The 19,497-nt window shown below is 31.3% G+C and overlaps 1 protein-coding gene across 1 annotated transcript in view; it reads right to left on the reverse strand.

Annotated features, from left to right (window-relative positions):
- Nucleotides 1-18,997, reverse strand: part of LOC126881969 (protein phosphatase 1D) — a 53,128-nt gene extending 34,131 nt beyond the window's left edge. The window contains exons 1-5 of the mRNA XM_050646716.1: nt 18,390-18,997; nt 7,022-7,141; nt 6,036-6,158; nt 3,192-3,448; nt 2,874-3,105 (exon numbers count right to left, since the gene is read on the reverse strand). Coding sequence (XP_050502673.1) covers nt 2,874-3,105; nt 3,192-3,448; nt 6,036-6,158; nt 7,022-7,141; nt 18,390-18,693 — 1,036 coding nt within the window. The 5' untranslated portion in view covers nt 18,694-18,997. The remainder of the gene's footprint in view (nt 1-2,873; nt 3,106-3,191; nt 3,449-6,035; nt 6,159-7,021; nt 7,142-18,389) is intronic.
- Between the last annotated feature and the right edge of the window lie 500 nt (nt 18,998-19,497).

Here is a 19,497-nt window from a genome sequence, read left to right on the forward strand (position 1 = left end):
GCAGAAGCGCATCTCAAAATCGCCGCTTGTCATGCAGTTGTCCCGTTTAAAATTGGTCAGGGTTCAATGACCGCACCCACTAGTCGCGCGAATTTTGGTATACCATGGAAGCGCTCGTCGTATCGCCTTCCCGAAAGTGAGATGCTCCGACTGTTACTGCTGCTAAGGGGTGCTTAGGTATTACATACATTCGCTTAAAGAATATTTCGATTTAAATGTTTTGCAGAGATATTTCCTTTTACTGATCTTTTATTTGACATTTTACAGAAATCAAATGGTACTGCATTTTGTATAAGACAAATTGATGACTTTATTGATGAGAGCAGTTTAAAAATATTTGGGGTAAAACTGAACATATGGGGTTTGAACATGAAAGAAAAATAATGAAGATTGATAATTTCGGAGACAGAGAGACAGACAAACCAGAGGAAACAAAGAGGCCTTTTGATAATATTCTACAACAAATGAATTCTAGCTTTCAAAATTTTAACGATTTAAAATTTGTAGAATTATACAGGGTGTCCCGAAAAGATTGGTCATAAATTATACCACAGATTCTGGGGTAAAAAATAGGTTGATTGAACCTCACTTACCTATATACAATAGTGCACACAAAAAAAGTTACAGCCCTTTGAAGTTACAAAATGAAAATCGATTTTTTTTCATATATCGAAAACTTTTAACGATTTTTTATTAAAAATGGGCATGTAGCATTCTTATGGCAGCAACATCTTAAAAAAAATTAAAGTGCAATTTGTGCACCCCATCAAAATTTTATGGGGGTTTTGTTCCCTTAAACCCCCCCAAACTTTTGTGTACGTTCCAACTAAATTATTTATTGTAGCATCGTTAGTTAAACACAATGTTTTTAAAACTTTTTTACCTCTTAGTACTTTTTCGATAAGCCAGTGTTTATAGAGATATTTTGAATATTTGTCGTATCCACCATATATTTGTATACGGTTAAGTACGATTATAGAAATCTGTTAATAATCTGAAAATTTATTTATAATTTACATTTTTAGGTATATTTTGAAAAAGAAGCCAAATATCGATAAAAAGGGACTTATCAAAAAAAGACTAAGGGGCAAAAAGTTTTAAAAACACTGTGTTTAACTAATGGTACCACAATAATAGTTTAATTGTAACGTACACAAACATTTGGGGGGTTTAAAGGAACAAAACCCCCATACAATTTTTATGTAAATATATTAAAAACGAAGCCGCATCTCGTTAAAAACTGGCTTATCGAAAAAATACTAAGAGGCAAAAAAGTTTTAAAAACGTTGTGTTTAACTAATGGAACCACAATAATGAATTAATTGGAACGTACACAAAAGTTTGGGGGGGTTTAAGGGAACAAAACCCCCATACAATTTTTATGGGGTGGTCAAATGTCACTATAATTTTGTTTTAAGATGTTCCTGTCATAAGAATGATACATGTCCATTTTCAATAAAAAATCTCTAATAGTTTTCGATATATTGAAAAAAATCGATTTTCATTTTGTAACTTCAAAGGGCTGTAACTTTTTTTATGAGCACATTTGTACTAAGGTAAGTTAGGTTCAATCGAACTATTTTTGAACCCAGAATGTGTGGTATAATTTATGACCAATCTTTTCGGGACACCCTGTATATAATCTTAAATTATATATAATCTTAATATTATAATCTACATAATCTATTTATAATCTATAATCTTATTAATCGCGTAAGCGCATAATATTTCTAATTATAATTCATCAAAATTTCCCACAGAGGAATTTATGTCATTACGATTAAATAATGAAAAATTTTTGATATCCCAGCTTTGCATGTATCATTTATGAAACAACTGACATGAATGATAAAGAAATACCCAGAAATCTGGGATCTCTTTATAACTACTGGTTTAAACAAGTCGCTGTGTGAAGTGGTCAAGTTGTGTGAATTAGTACTACTAACTATCTCAGCCACAAGTGCATCAGTTGAACGAAGTTTTGCAGTATTAAGATGCATTAACAGTTTCAAATTAAGAGTTTAAAAGAAATTCAACAAGCGAAGACAGACTTTGAAAGTTAGCCCTATTATCCATTAAAAAAGACTGCATTCAACAATTATCAGAAGTTGATAGGAGAATAGAGCTCGAGTATAAATAAGTGTCATTTTAGTGAAAGTTGTGTGTTGTGGAAAATGCCTCGGAGTATATTTTTTTTTAAATAGGATTCTTCTTTAGAAAACCAAGCCCGGCGCGAGGACTCAAGGCCCGAGCTAGCAATACAGATCAATGATAGGTCACTAGTCACTAGAAATAGCGGGAATAGAGTGCCTCACGCATTCACGCGTCACGGATTTAGTGTGTGAGTCCTTGTACGCAGGACGTCTCACATAATTAAGTACTTTGCTGATAGAGAGCCCCTGCGCATCAGAGTGTTATCAGGTGGAAAGTTGCTCGACCCTCGACCTTTAAGAAAATATTTTTATATCCTTATTGAATCACTTCCCCTTTCGAAAAAGTCACCGCCCGACACTGCTACATTGTTACCATCCAAACGAAGTATTTTAATAATATTTTTTCTTCGGAACAATAATGAAAGAATTAAAGTTTGTAGGACGAATGTTGTAAATATACTAAGAATTAACAGGTGAGTACTTGATACTGTTATGAAGGAAACTTTTGAAAAGAGCTAACATCTGAAAAGATAAAAGAAGATAATAACAAGGGAAAACAAAAAAGTAACTAATTCAATTGTTTTGGAAAATGTTAAGTCACATATTGAAAGTTTTCCTACTGTGCCTTCCCATTATTGTCGATCATCAACAAAGAGATTGATCACAAAAGCGCATAAAAATAAATGAAAATAACATGACAATTATTTTATCAAGACTAACCTCTCTCTGGTAAATTCTTCTTACGATCTTTCAAAACTTGTGCTCTTGGTGGACCAGGAGGATCCAACATTAATGTCACAACTGACGTATTGTCTGCTCTCATTTTTGTCAAATGCCACCTTTCTAGAGCCTTTTCTACCAACAGTTTACTTGGATTCAGCCAGGTTTTGTACGTAGAATCACTCAAAGCAGCGTTTTCATTGTGTCTTTCCACTTGCTGAACTATGTGAACCTATTGGGGAAAAGAAAAAATTTAAAGTTCATTATAACCAGCAGTTTAAAATCTCAACAGGTAATAACTAATATCAAAATACTTACTGCCATAGATGGATTCAACATATTGTACAGTCCATCAGTACCAAATACTAGACAGCGATGTGTGTTTGTGTCAATCTTGATGACAGAACAATCTGGATCTGGGGAAACAATAAACCTATTGCTCTGGTAATTGTAAGACCAAAGATCTCCCAAACTTCTGGCTACAGCCAAAAATGGAATTTCATCAATGGGAGTAGACCTTCTCACTGGTCCCTGATGGCCAATTTTTGGCCTATTCCATACCACACGTGGTACACCTGTCAAACATGAATCAATCAGTAATATTAATTATTTTGCGTAAGAAAGTAAACAATTTTACTAATATTTGTTTTTTTTTATATTTCGTTTTTGCGCAAATAGACAACCTAACGCGTTCTGGGAAGAATTAGAATAGGAAAGGTAAAACGAACAATTTACATAGCAGATGACTTCAACATCAGGGTTGGCAAGAAAGATAAACAAGAGATATTAGGCAAACACAGTAAAATATTATAAAATGACAACGGAGCAAGAATGCTAGACTTCTATGTGAGGTAGAATTTAATAGTAACGAATTAATTCATTGAACACAAAGATACACAAGTATACAAGGGAAGTTAAAAGCATAGGAGAAAAATAAATAATGGATTATGTATTTGTAGAAAAGAAAACAGAAAAATGGCAACAGACGCAAAAATATGAAGGGCCCAGAAATAGGAAGTGATCACTCTTTAGTAGTAATAAAAATAAAAAAAAATATGGCAATCAACTCCAATATGAACAAAAAACCAGAACATATATTTTGAATACGAAACTATCAGGTTGTCCTGTAGACTAATCAATAGAGAAAGTAGAAAGTCACAAAAAAGTTAGAAAATACCAATAAAGAGACAGATGAGGAAAATCTATTGTTAGTTTCGCAGTCACTTTGCAGTACGAGAAGCATAGGCAATGTAAATCTAATGGAACGTTGGAGCTCAGTGTTGCCGGTTTTATTATTTTTAAGTAATTCATAGATACCATGAAAGGCAATTATAAGATATGTATTAAGGATATAGCATTTGAATATTATAATAATTAGTATGTGATTAATATTTAACTAAATGCCATTTTCTAATTTTCTTGACAATGAAAGTGAATCTAAAAAAACATTTCAATTGACTTCAGAATATGAGCAATTTAAATTATGTATATTTAACTTAATATAATTTGGTTTTGGCGAATTAACGTTATTCTTAATATGTATATGTTCGTAATTACATACATACATATTTACAATTCTACCGTATTTTATATAATTAGGTCCACAATGAAATATTTTTAGTGGGTACCCATAAAAATGTTTTATTGTTCTTAAAATAACTTTATATTTTAATAATTTAATATTGAATTTATCTTTAAACTTAAATAAAATGGGTGTTTAAAATGTTCGAATGCTGCTGATAAGCTAAATATAGGTAAGGTCTTTTGCAGCCGTAGAACAGGCAACACTGTTCTTCATAAGAGTATGTACTACAAAGTCGCCCCAAAACGAAGGATAGAGCTGGTACCTATAGAACTTGTTAAAAATACAAGTAATACAGTTGAACCCGCTTATTGGAATAGCCTTCGTGCCAAGCAAAAGTATTCTTATAACCGGGATATTCTAATAACCGATCATTAGTGGCTAGTAAAACCATTTCGGGATCTCAAATTTCTATTCCTTAAACCGGGATATTTTTATAACCGGTATTCTAATAAGCGGGTTCGACTAAGAAAATAAAAATATATCACAAATACAGAAAGTATGCGAAACAAGCAAGAAAAATAATAAACGGAGATAAATAGCTTGATGAAATGAAAAAATAGTGCAGCAAATAAAAAAAGAAAGCACACCGACGAGATGGTAAGCCTCTTCTATTGACTTTTACCAGATACTTCAGTTAAAATAATAATTACACTTTTATAAAAAAAATTACTTTTTTACACGCTTTTATTATTTATAGGACCCAATATAAAATTTACAATAAAATTTAGAAATAGACTATTTTTTTTTTCAGATCATATGCGATGAAAGAATTTTATAATCGATTTTAAACTCATGAAAGGGTTTTACACACAATTTTAAATAAAACAATTTTGTCGCTCTTACAATGGTTCCTTGTCGCCCTGTTTTCCGTTTAAAATGTATGAAAAACAAAATATTTTATAAATTCAAGAGCTCAACAATGGATGTCAGCTATTGTCTTACCTTCTTTTTCTGCTGCTTAACACTACACTTTTACTAAACACTTTTGTAGATATATTTCTGACAACTATTTATTACTGCACCTTCTGACACAAGAACTTTAGAATTTTTAATTTTAATAATATATTTATTTTTGAGAATTTTTTATGTAAACAAACTAGCGAGGCAATTTTAAATATTCATTAGCTATAACAAATGAATAGAAAATTTTACAGGACACAGAAAGAAAGGAATGCCATCTATTGAGAAAACTAGTAGCGCCATCTTTTGAGAAAAATTGAAAACTAATTTTACCATATACAATTTAAAATGGCTTAAAATTCCAAAGAAAACTCAATGCATCCATGTAAAAGCGGTTGAATATTGCATTGTCACCGAGTTCTAAGCTATTCTGAAAGCTTTAACTCTCTAACTAGTCTGGAAGTATGTTTAAAATCGATTATAAGATTTTTCTCGGACAAAATGACAAAGAACAGTCGAAAGTATATAAAAACGTGGTAAAATGGCGGGCAGTAATAAAATGTGGTAAAATTTCCTGGGGTAGTTAAGAATTATTAATTAATTAAAATTAAATTCTTTACTCAAATAGAAATCCTACTAATTAAATAAATATTGACAAATATGACAACATATCTTACCAGATTTTGAAACCACCTTTCCTCCACAACTTTTGATACGACTCATCTCATCTAAATTTTCTGGTTTGTGATCCCTAGTTAAAGGCTTCGCCTTCCATTCCGAACATCCAGGTTCCTGGTACCCTAAAATATCATTAAATACAGGACACTGCATTAGTGTGTGTAAATCCAATTACTCATTTGTCGTAAGAGATATGAAAAAAGATTATTTAGGTAAACGTTGAAGCATAGATAGGACCATAATCTAAAAATATTTTCAAATATACAGAGTTCAAATATTTTAATGGAACACTGTATATTTTTAGATTTTTGAATTCTCCTCGATGTTTTCTTTCTTTAAATATAAGGTTTTACAATGTTGTACGAGATAGTTTAAAAGATAATTACGTTTTTTATTAATTTCGTAGCATCATACACACCCTGTAGAATTGTAGTGATCTGACATCAAAAAATCTATGTATGTTCAAGTCATTTTTAATATAGTCATGATTACATATTTAAGCCAAACGTACAATGCAAAAACAATTACGTGAAATTTTATTTGGTTGGCCATGTATGCTTCTTTTCATAAGCATTTTTCAGTGCGTCACAAATGATAGAAAAAAGGGTAAGTCAGTGATAATATACATTTTAGTGACATGACATTTTAGTTAAATCTGACAGTTATCACATTTTATTTGTAATTTGGCATAAAATCAAATCAATTGTGTTTATTGCATTTATAAAATGGTATTTTCTTTGATTTGTATAGTCTTATAAATTGAACAGATTATATTCGTAGATATAATAAATGTTATAAATGTCACCGACAAAATGTAATCACTGATGTGCGTTTTTTTCTGTCACATGCAATTTAACGCGTTAGAAAGAAATCGAAAAACTGTGACACACTGAAAGATCCTCATGAGAAAAAGCATACCTATATATTCAATCAAAAATATTCTGATATATCAAAAATTTGGTTCTCACTATGTACAAGTTTATACCTAAAATTATTCCAGAATCTCCTACATGTCCTATGTATATTTTTCCTCTTCTAATAAAAGCTATACTAGCAGTTGTACCAGCTGTACTGGGCAAACCTGATGCAGTCCTTGGCCATTTTTCTGAAAGAAAAACAGAATAATTAGTAAGTACGAGTTTTTAATTTGCCTAAAAAAATATTACCGTAAAATGGGGTGTAGTTGACCGTTTTTCAACTTCAACTAAACAAGATAACAAAATAAAATATATCACATATTTTTGCATAATATGTGTATAGGTCTTAACTTTAATTTTAGTAGAAAAAACAATGGGTATTTTAAAAAACCAAACTTAGAAAAAATAAATTGCTTCTTTGGTCAACTTCACCCCGAATGGGGTGAAGTTGAGTTGACTGTCTATGGTTTTACTTAATAAAAATGATTTTTAGTTAACTGGGGTGAAGATAAATGCACTAAAATGATTTTAAATTATAATAAACATTTTAATCAACTTTTTATTACAAAAAGAAAGTTACTTATTTAAAATTATATGCAGACAAGTCCAAAACAAAACACAGCTCGCCTCTTCGGCAAATTTTTGGCGCATTTAATACTTTTATTATGTTACTTAGAGGCAAGAACATTGTCTTCGTCAAGAATATCAGGCCATATGAATTTTCCCAATTTTGAGAGTTTTAGGAAATTAACATTAGCTTCATCATCTTTAATCACTGAAATTTGTCCTGCAAAATGTTTAATATTCTTCTTAGTTTGATATTCTATTACAACCCATGAATTTGCTTCTATATTATTAATGTGAAAGTATTCTGTTTCCTCAGCAATCTTACTTTGAAAGTCTGCAAGTTCATGGTCTTCTTATCCTTATGCTTATACACCCTCGGCATTTTACAAATTTATTGTCGATAAGTAGGTAATTATCTTTAAAAATATTTTACACGTCAGCTCCCGTCCGCGTTTCAAACTACGAAACAATAAAGCAGAGTCGATTCAATGTAGGTCTTGCAAGTTTTGACGTGATGGACATCTTCACTTCGGCGGTCAACTTCGCCCCTTTAAGCGAAAAGTGCATAAGTTGACAAATTTGAAGATTGTAACGAAACTTAAAAATTAATTCAAAATTGGTAACTAGTATTTTTATCTACTCTTAATGAGTCGTTGAAATATTACCAACAGTTGCCAAAATTATTTTTAGGATATTGATTTTTATGACAAAGTTTAAGAATATTCATTTTCTTACAAATTAAGTTAATAATTTCGAGGCCGCGTTTTTGGTATATACAAGAAAAAAAACTCTTAATTTTTACATTAAATATGTTCAACATACATTTACAATGAACAGAATTAGCATAAAATTTACTAATATTAATAACCAAAAAAAAAATAAGCATGTTGGAATAATTTTCGAACTTTTCAGTCAAATTCACCCCAGCAGTCAACTACACCCCATTTTACGGTACTAAAAAACTATTTATTTATGGAGTAAAATGCAAAACAGAGGCAGAAATAGCCAATATTTTTGGACATGATTTCTCATCTGTATACTGTCTTAAAAAGTGTGGTATTCCCAAAATATTAACCAATCAATAAAATTTTTATGATTTCATCACAGTTTTATTATTTTAGTTGGCCTACAGGTGACATTGAATAATATTGTTATTTTAAATGGCATACCCGGTATTCTATACCTTATTATTGAAGACATTTAATTTCATTCCATGTATTCATGACTTTTACATATAAAAACTTATTCCAAAGAAGAAAGAATTAATATTAATAAATATTTTTGTTCTCGGTCAGCTCAATGAAAACTGTTTATTGGCATGAGTTTATAAATCGAGAAATGCCTGATAGATCTACGTTTGGTCTAAAAATTACTACAACAGTTTAGAGCTAGTGGAAGCATAGAATTAAAAAATATATATCGATGGCCTAGCTAGAAGCAATACCTTGTAGGTACATCTGTCAAAATCTATGGTTTTTAATAAAAAACTTATATCGATGGCCTAGAAGCAATACTAATAAGTAAAGCTCGGATTATAGGCAAAATGCCTTTTTTGCCTATTTTGCCTATTATAATTGTTTTTTGCACTTTTTGCCTTTTTTCGTAAATTCCGCCTATTTGTGCCTTTTTAAAATTTCATGGTACTACTCATGATATTATTCTATTACTAAACCATTCTATAATAAAATTTTGGGTCAATAATAAAATATCAATGGTTTGTTTATATAACAGATTTCTAGGAAAATGTACCTGATCGAGACTTGAGGGTTAACTATTTGGAAATCCCTAAGCTTTATTAGTTTATTATCAGTTGTACAGTCGGTTACTGTATCACAAATTGCTATATCCTAGTTTTTAGTTTTGTTGCGTATACCGAAAAGCAAAGAACACGTTTTAAAACGTTTTAGACATTTGTGTGAAAGGATGACATCTAAATTAAGGCTATGGATCGCACCTTATTTGGAACTTTCTCTAGAAGGAGATGGAGCATTTTGTAAACCATGCGGCAAATCGGTAAGTTTTATTTTTTCTCTTTTTTTCTCGTCCCTCAACATAACTAAATTCTAAAGCGGTTTTAGAATTCTAATTATTTTTTTTTAAATTCTCAGATTTCAAGTAGAAAAAAGTACTTTATTGACCAGCATTGTGGAACCCCACTTCATAAACGTAATTTGGAAAAATTAAATTCCTCTAAGTTAGCCCAAATATCTCTGCGGGATAGTTTAAGCAGTTCAAAAAAAAAGGAAGAAGACGCATTTAAATTTGATTTATGCCAGATGATGATTGCATCCAACATTCCTCTCTATATAAAGTTGATAACCCTAGTTTTATATGCTTTTTCGAAAAATATCTTAATAAATCCTTACCGGACAAGAGTACATTGAGAAAACATACTGTGGAAAAATGTAATTTTAAGTGATAGAAGACATAGTTTTAAGACCGAAAATATTGAAAAACATTTATTGTTTCTATTAATGATAAAATTTTAAGTGGTTACAAATAATAAGTTATATTCCTTTATTGCCTATATTTTGCCTAAATGTTAATATTCCTGCCTTTTTTAATAAAAATCTTTGCCTATATAGGCGCCTTTTTCTTCAATTTTTGTTGCCTATAAATCCGAGCTTTACTAATAAGTACCAAAAATTATGATTTTGGCGCCGCAATACTGATATACCTTTTCTACCAATCACCAGATTCGTAAACTTTATAATATATACTTGCAAATCAAACTTTTACGTTATAACCACCATTAACTACCATAGCAAAATAAACACACACAAGGTATTGCACGCAAAATATTTAGGCGAGGTATTAGCATGTGATTAAAAGTACGATATTCATTCCTTTGCACCTTTATACTTTTTTGGTCATTTTTGGTACTTACAAGGTGTTGCTTCTAGGCTATCAATATCCAGCCGAAATTTGCTATAGACGACTACAGTATATAATAACGAATTTAGGGTTATTGGCTCACTAATAAAAACACACAAGTCATCAGGCCTTCATAGACCAAGAGGCAGCGCTGAAAAATCTATTTGAATTTACTAAAGCTAGATTTTTCACAGTTCATTACTGTGAGTGTGTAGAGAAACATACTGCGGTCGGTCAAGCGAAACGTAGAACAGAGGTTACTGAGAGGGTATCAAAGTTGCTTTCCTACGAAGGTAATTATTTCCATTTACTAAGGCTGAAAATCAGTACACACATTCTAAATTATAAATATAAATAAAAGTTATTATAGTCGGTCAGCTGTATGACGGGACAGAGCCGGTCGGTCGGCCCCAATAGTCGATTGAGGAAATGAAGCATTTTGGCTCGCAATTTTTTCGTCCAGCATGGATTTACTTGAAATTTTCACAGAAGGTAGGGAATAGTCCAAGGATCATTTTCTATATCATGCCGCTATCCTACGCTAAAACCTTGGGGGTGGTTCCCACCCCATCTCGGGGGTGGGAATTTTCTATTACATTTTAACCATGTAATTCGATGGAAAAAGTGTTTCTAAGAAAAAATGTTTTTTACATTTTCTTCGTAAAACTAATATTTTTCGAGTTATTCGCGCTTGAAAATAACAGTTTCTTGACTAAAAAATCGACTTTTTTAGAGGGTTTTTTGAGAATACCTCGAAAAATATGCATTTAATCAAAAAAACTGTGGATATCGAAATTGTATCTTTTAGTAACACAAACCAAATTCTTTTCCTATAATATCTTTAAGACCGATACAAACCGAGATACGGCATGTTAAAGGTTAGCTTTTTTCGTCAAATGCACAATTTGAAATATTCAAAGCCAAATAATGGGAAAAATTTGCATTTTCGAGGACAACTTAAATATTCTTTTTTCAAGTATACAATTAAACCTTTCAAAAAAAATAATAAAAAGTTTCTAGCATGAAAATTAAGCGACTTACAAAAAAATTTCGGTACCTGCTTTTATCTACGAAAAAATCAGTGGAAACAACCCCCTAACTACCTTCCTAATTCAAAATTGGTCTTCACCTTTCTGTAGTTCCTTTTATATTTATATTGTCAATACACTCAAGGAGTTTGACCTATTTAAATTGCCTAATTTTGGAAAAATTGGAGTTTAAAGAAAAATTGATTTTTTGCAATTTGGTATTTTTCACCTTTTACTTCAAAATATCCCCGAAAATACTGAAGATATGAAAAAAATTATAAACTACTAAATTATAGCTTTTTTAATGACTAAAATTACCCTGTGCATAGATTTTTATTACAGTGAATAGTTAGCCAGATATAGCTGTTTAAAACCTCTATTTACCAGTAAACACCCCCTTATTCGAGCCCTTTAAACCCGCCCCAATTAAAAACTAAGGCATCTTACGGAATTTAATTTACAGTCTCATTGCTCTTTAAAAATCCTACAAAATCATTTTTGTGGGGTCTCATTACTGAGAGGGTATCAAAGTTGCTTTCCTACGAAGGTATTAAATCCATTTACTAAGGCTGAAAATCAGTACACAGTGAGATATTTTTTCCAAAATTAGGCATTTTAAATAGGTCAAACTCCTTAAGTGTATTGATAATATAAATGTAAAAGGAACTACAGAACGGTGAAGACTAATTTTGAATTAGAAAGCTAGTTAGGGGGTTGTATTCACCGATTTTTTCGTAGAGAAAAGCAGGTACTGACATTTTTTTGATTATAAGTCACTTAATTTCCATGCTAGAAACTTTTTATTATTTTTTATAGGTCTAATTATACACTTGAAAAAATATTATTTAAGTTTTCCTCGAAAAATGCAAATTTTTCCCATTATTTGGCTTTGAATATTTCAAATTATGCATTTGAAGAAAAAAGCTAACCTTTAATATGCCGTACCTCGGTTTGTGTTGGTCTTAAAGATATTATTGGAAAAGAATTTGGTTTGCGTTACTAAAATATACAATTTTGATATCTACAGTGTTTTTTGATTAAATGCATATTTTCCGAGGAATTCTCAAAAAACCCTCTAAAAAAGTCGATTTTTTCGTCGAAAAACTGTTATTTTCAAGCACGAATAACTCGAAAAATATTAGTTTTATGAAGAAAATGTAAAAAACATTTTTTTCTTAGAATCACTTTTTCCATCGAATTACATGGTTAAAATGTAATAAAAAATTCCCACCCCCAAGATGGGGTGGCAACCACCCCCAAGGTTTTAGCGTATGATAGCGGCATGATATAGAAAATGATCCTTGGACTATTCCCTACCTTCTGTGAAAATTTCAAGTAAATCTATGCTGGACGAAAAAATTACGAGCCAAAATGTTTCATTTCCTCAATCGACTATTGGGGCCGACTGACCGGCTCTGTACCGTCATACAGCTGACCGACTATAGTACCTTTTATTTATATTTAATTTAGAATGTGTGTACTGATTTTCAGCCTTAGTAAATGGAAATAATTACCTTCGTAGGAAAGCAACTTTGATACCCTCTCAGTAACCCCTGTTCTACGTTTCGCTTGACCGACCTCAGTATGTTTCTCTACACACTCACAGTAATCAACTGTGAAAAATCTAGCTTTAGTAAATTCAAATAGATTTTTCAGCGCTGCCTCTCCGTCTATCAGTACAGAAACAGGAACTACTAAGAGCAATATTGGATGAGTAATACAAATACATAATATACCATCTCTATAAAGAACAGTTGCATCAAGACCTCTACCAAATAGATTTTCAACAACGAATCCATTTTTAAAAGCAATTGTATTAATTCTTTAAATATACATTGTTATTGGTGATTTTTTAACTATTTTATTGTTACTATGTATATCTTATGTTTTATGTAAAATTGGGCTCTCAGCCCATTGTTGTAATAAATACAGTAGACTCGGGATTATCCCACTCTAGGTTATCCAAGCCCATCAGTTAACGCATTTACTGCCGACCACACCACTGTGGTGTCTTCAGTTCTATATGCACTGTGCCGTTTATGTACAGGTTTGTGGACAGCGATGTTTTTAAGTTGGATAAGTTAAAGATCAGAACCAATATCAAATTAAAAGCACTCTACAATGATACCAACATTATCCAGGTAATTAAATCAGAGCGACTAAGATGGGCAGGCCACATGCACAGACTTTATAATGAAAGACTTGTAAGATTGGTATGGGAGGAGATTCCTACAGGCAAAAGACCACTCGTACGTCCCAGAATGAGATGGAGAGATAACTTTCATGCAGATCTCTGGAAAATGAACATTCCATTTGACCCTAGGTTGAAGGAAGACCGAACAAATTGGAAAAAAGTTGTACAGTCAGCCAAGACCCACCCAGAGTTGTAGTTAGTTAGTTATCTTTATTCCAAAAAATCACAAATTTACAATAAATATAATTTTAACAAAAATATTTGTACAAGAACAATATGTGATTTTAGCCTAAGCGTTGGAACCGTCTAGATCATTAAAATTTATTAAAAAGAATTCATCCAGACTATAAAAAAACATATTGACCTAACAATTTTTTAATTTTTTTTTAAACTTACATATTGAAAGTGCTTTAATCCCAGTGGGCAAATGGTTGTATACTTTAATACCGGAGTACAATGGACCATTTTGAGTACGTCTATAATTATAACTGGGAAGAATTATATCCTGCCTGCGTGTATTGTGACTGTGTATATCAGAAGGTTTTAACAATTCATGTCGTTTTCTATGTATAAGTAGAGACATCTTATAAATATAAATATTAATGAGCGTCATTATTCCATGATCTTTGAAGAGAGGTCTACATGAAGTTCTATTTGTTAAGTTGAATAGTGCTCGAATTGCTCGTTTTTGAGCCACAAATGTGGATTCTGCTGTGCTAGCCGCGCCCCAAAATTCCACACCAGATTGCATAATACTTTGAAATTGAGCAAAATAAACTATTTTTGCCACATAAAAATTTGTATTTTGTCTAATTGCTCTTATGGCATATGTAGCTCTGCTGAGGGTTTTATTAAGTTCAGTTATGTGGTAACTCCAATCAAGTTTGCTGTCTATGTTTATGCCTAAAAATTTAATTGTATGACAAGAAGTAATGCTTCCTTGATCTACTTTAATAACAACATCTTCCACATTTTGATACAAATTAAAACGGACACTTTGTGTTTTACTAATATTCAGAACCAATTTATTGGCGAGAAACCAGTCTGATATCTCTTCAACTGTAGTAGCGGCACAGGATGTTAATGTATCAGAACTATCGCCTTTAATTACTATACTCGTACCATCTGCAAAAAGTGAAAATGTGGTATTCGGGAAACTAGCTACCAAGTCATTGATATAGATAAGAAACAGTGTTGGTCCTAAAACAGACCCTTGTGGAACTCCACACTGAACTTCTGCGAAATTTGAATAGGATGCTTCACAGCTATCAGAATTATTTATTCTAACACACATTTTTCTGTGTGATAGGTATGTCTGAAACCATTTATGTGGTGTACCTCTAATGCCGTAGTAGTAGATCTTCTCCAGTAGTATTTGATGGTCTACGCAATCGAATGCTTTCGATAAATCACAGAAAATACCAAGAGGATGGTGTTTTGCTTCTAAGATTTTATGCACATTTTCGATTAGAGAAAATGCTGCATTTGTAGTACTCATATCAGATCTAAAGCCATATTGAGAAGTTGTTAGAATTTTATGTTTATTTAAAAAAAGAAGTAATTGTTTATTTACGCACCATTCTAATAGTTTTGAAAGGGACGGTAATAGAGACACTCCTCGATAGTTCTCTATATTACACCTATCACCTTTTTTATGTACAGGAATAACTACCGATTTTTTAAAACATTTAGGAAATATTCCGTTTTCAAGAGACAAATTAAAAAGAAAAACTAAAGGCCTACAAAGGGTATCAATATTTTCTTTTACAAGGGTAATTGGAATTTTGTCAAGCCCCGCGGATGTCTTTGGTTTTTGTGACAAAATGCACTCCCTGACATCAGTTTCTATTAAAGGTCCAAAAAACAATGAACTTACATTATTTGCCGGTAAACTCTGCAAATAGTTATCACTAGATTTTTTACTTTTGATATTAGGAATAATACTTGATGCAATGTGTTGAAAATAAGATTTAAATTCTTCTGCAACTTCAGTTGGATTTGTGATATCAATATCATCTTTTTTAATAAATATATCTTTCTTAGCTGTTATGTTTCTTTTGTTAAAATGTGAAATTAAATCCCATGTCGCTTTAGATTTATTATTTGAGGAGTTGATTGTACCGTGGAAGTACTTATTTTTTGCCTCTTTAATTATTTGTTGTAACCATCGACAATACGTTTTAATGTAGTTTTTTATGGTAATATTATTTGTATATTTTTTTAGTTGTAATAAGAATCTTTTCTTTTTTGACGATACTTTTATTCCGGGAGTTAACCAACCTTTAAAATTTCTTTTGTTATGTATTTTTTTACGTTTAGTCAGGAACACGTATTCGAAGCCTGAACCAATTTTTTCATTAAAAACATTATAAGCTACTTCCACATCTGATATTTCATATACATCATTAAAGTCGCACTGACGAAGATACTCAAGAAATTTTAATTTATTAGTTTGATAAAAGGATCTAACCAGATGATATTGATAATTAGCATCAGCTTTATCCACACTTATGGTTAAAATTTGAGCTTTGTGATCAGACACTCCTACTTCAAATGTAGACCCCTCAAATAATAGTTTAGGATTCAAATTAACACAAATATTATCTATTCGTGTAGCAGACGTTATTGTTACTCTAGTAGGTCCTAAAATAGTTGGTATTAAATTATACATTGTCAATATGTTTTCAAAATCAAAAACATTCCTATTCTTACAATCTGTCTATATTAAAATCGTCGCAAATTATATAATTGTAATTTCTGTATTTTAAATACAGTTCACTTAACAAATCGCACAACACATTAAAAAATATTTGCAAATCTCCCGAGGGGGGTCTATAAATACAAGAAATTACTAATTTTAAATTATGATTGTTTACAACAGTAAATTCAAATTTTGTTATCTACTGAAACAGTTTCTAAATTAACAACTGGACTAAAATCAAACTTTTTATTAGAAAAAAGGCTGCTCCACCATGGGAATCCGTTTTCCTACAATATTTGTTTATTAATTGATAGTCTTCTAAAGAGTAAAAGTCAAATTCTCCCTCTTGCATCCAATGCTCTGTAAAACAGATCACGTCAATACAGTCTTCTGAACTATAATCGTCAATAAAAATATTTATGTCATCAACTTTATTGCGAATTGAATGAACATTAAGATGCATTAATGAGAATTTTTGCGAACAATGTTCAGTTGAATTCGGATTTAGCTCCATATTCCACTTCTCAAACTGTAGTTTTTTGAAGACGATGATGAATTTTGTTGTTGCTGTGATGAAATTGGTTTTTCAGAATCGTCGAATTTTTGCTTAATCTCTGTCAAAAACATTTTTTTGTTGTCCACTATTATATAATTATGTCTAATAAAAGCCGTTGCACCAGAATCTTTAATTTTCTTCAAGTAAGGGACTAGTTGTTTTCTTTCTTCTATCGTTTTTTTACTAAACTGCTCTGATACACTATAACTGGTGTCTCTGAATTTCCTAGCATTTCTCATAATTTGATATTTTTTTTGAAATGAATTAAGTCTTATAACTGTCGGTCAATCTCTGCGTTCTTTTTTATAGCCAATCCTATAGACATCCTGTATATCACGTTCTTCCAACTTGACTTCCATTTTCTCATTAACTACCGATAATACCTCTTCTATAATTGCGTCTTGGTTTATAAAAAGATTTTCTTTCAGTCCATATATGACTATATTGTTTTTATTTCGATTATTTTCCAGATTTACTATTTTATTTTCAAGTTGACTGACCTTTAATTTCAATTCATCGTTTTCTTGTCGCATTAGTTCCATGCCAGTTTTTATTGAATGGATATCAGATTTCATTTCTTCTATTGTTTGAATTAGTTTATCGAGTTTTTGCTCCATTGTAGTTTTAAACATTAAAAAAAGTAGATGACTTACAACATCACGATGAATTCACATACAAAAATAAACGTTTGGTGTACTTACATGTACCTTGTATTTTATGTTTATTTTACGTGTTCACTCAACAGTGTCTAGACTACTACTACTTAGTGCTATGTAATGATGTTTTTAAGTAGTTCAAAAGGCACCAGAGGTTCTATTCAAATTTTACACTGGCAGTGAATGGGTTAACAGAGGCAAAAGTTGTAACTGGTGAGTCATAACTTTCAATGCTGGCACAACATTGCCGCCTCAAAAAGAGGAATTAAGCTTACGCAAAAATCAATCAAAGATTTTTTTAAATACTAATATCGATAAGGTAAATGTTTTTATCTTTTATAGACAGTACTGTATTAGTTTTTAATCATTAAAATAACAACAGTTATGGTGATTTACATGTTTTTCTATCAGTACAATCAATCTCAGTATAACCCGAGTTTTTTTCATATCTGAGATAACTGGTTCATATCTGAGTCTACTGTATATAAATTTTAAGGTAGAAATTCCTAAAGTCATGGTTGAAATTATTGGTGCATTTCCTCACCAAACAAAATTTTTAAAAATCTCTTCGAAATCACTGTGACAGCCTTTTTCATAGAAAATTCTGCAATTTGTTTCCTATTCAAGGTATCAAAACTGTAAACTATGTGTTTTTATTATTAATTTTATCCAGCAGAAACAGTTTGTTAATAAACATAGTAGGTATTAGAAATTCATAGACCTTAAAGAAATTCGAAGATCTGTAGGTAACTTTTCCTGTATGCTTAATATTTGAAAGATAAATAACCCAGGCTAGCCAAAAGATGTAAACAAATATTAATTAGCACTATTTTCGTGCATAATATTAATGTAAACAATACCTTGTTCTCGCCACATAGCATAATGGGTCGCTATATACCCATCTTTTATGGCTCTCAATACATCCTCATCATCATCTGACCAGAAGTTTTTATGTTTGATTATCGTTTCCATAAGATGTTCCTTGGCGAATGCTGCGGCTTCAGCTCCTCCATGGCCATCATATATACCGAAAAATGCATATTCCAGATCCTTCTCATCCTCTGTTTGTTGATATGCAACTGAAAAGAAATCCTCCATGTATTTTCTACCACCTTGGCGACAATGTCCTGTCACTCGCAGGTTAACACCGATAGATGCAGGCATTTTATAAATGATTACATATAAAACGATTTAATAGATATTCAAAACGAAAACATTCACACAAATCGTCACATTTACAATGTTTTTATTTATTCAAATTTTCAGCAATGGCGTAACTGTCATTTTATGACTTTTTAAGTATGTCAAGCACTACGATTTACGTATTATCTTTGTCCTTTTTGCTGAAGACACAACCACGCCTAACGACAAATCTCGAAAGCGGACGTATGTCGATGAGTTATGAAATGCGAAATGCTATGTCCGCACTAAGTGTCCTCTGACGGTGTCCTCTGTTACCACCAAATCGATAATATCGGAAACCTTTTAATTCTATTTTAGTTTTCCACAGAACCATAGCCACCTTTACTTTACAAGCCATGAAGAGAAAAAGGCAACGTCGCAATTGATGACGTCCGTAGTCCGACTTTCGGACTACCGCTTTCGAAACTACGATTTTAAAGTACAAATTCTGGTAAAATTTATAGTATTGTTTGAGTCGAATAAGAAAATATTATTAATTAGAAGTTTGTACAAAATAATATTAAAAGTAATTCCTTGTAAGTAACGTTTATTATACAAAAAAAAGCAATAACAAGATTATAAACGGGATTCATTTTTTTCGAATCCTAAGAAAACTAATAAGTATTTTTGAAAAATTTAAACGCAGAATGAAAGATTACGTTAGGACCGAGGGCCGAAAGCCCCTGAAAACTTCTGTTTATTTTAATAAGTTACAGGGGTGAAAAATTAAGAAAATTGAATGTAATTTTTAGTTTCAAATATGTCATTAAAAAACATTTTATTCAT

This window comes from Diabrotica virgifera, chromosome 3, assembly GCF_917563875.1.
Source record: "Diabrotica virgifera virgifera chromosome 3, PGI_DIABVI_V3a".
NCBI lineage: Eukaryota > Metazoa > Arthropoda > Insecta > Coleoptera > Chrysomelidae > Diabrotica > Diabrotica virgifera.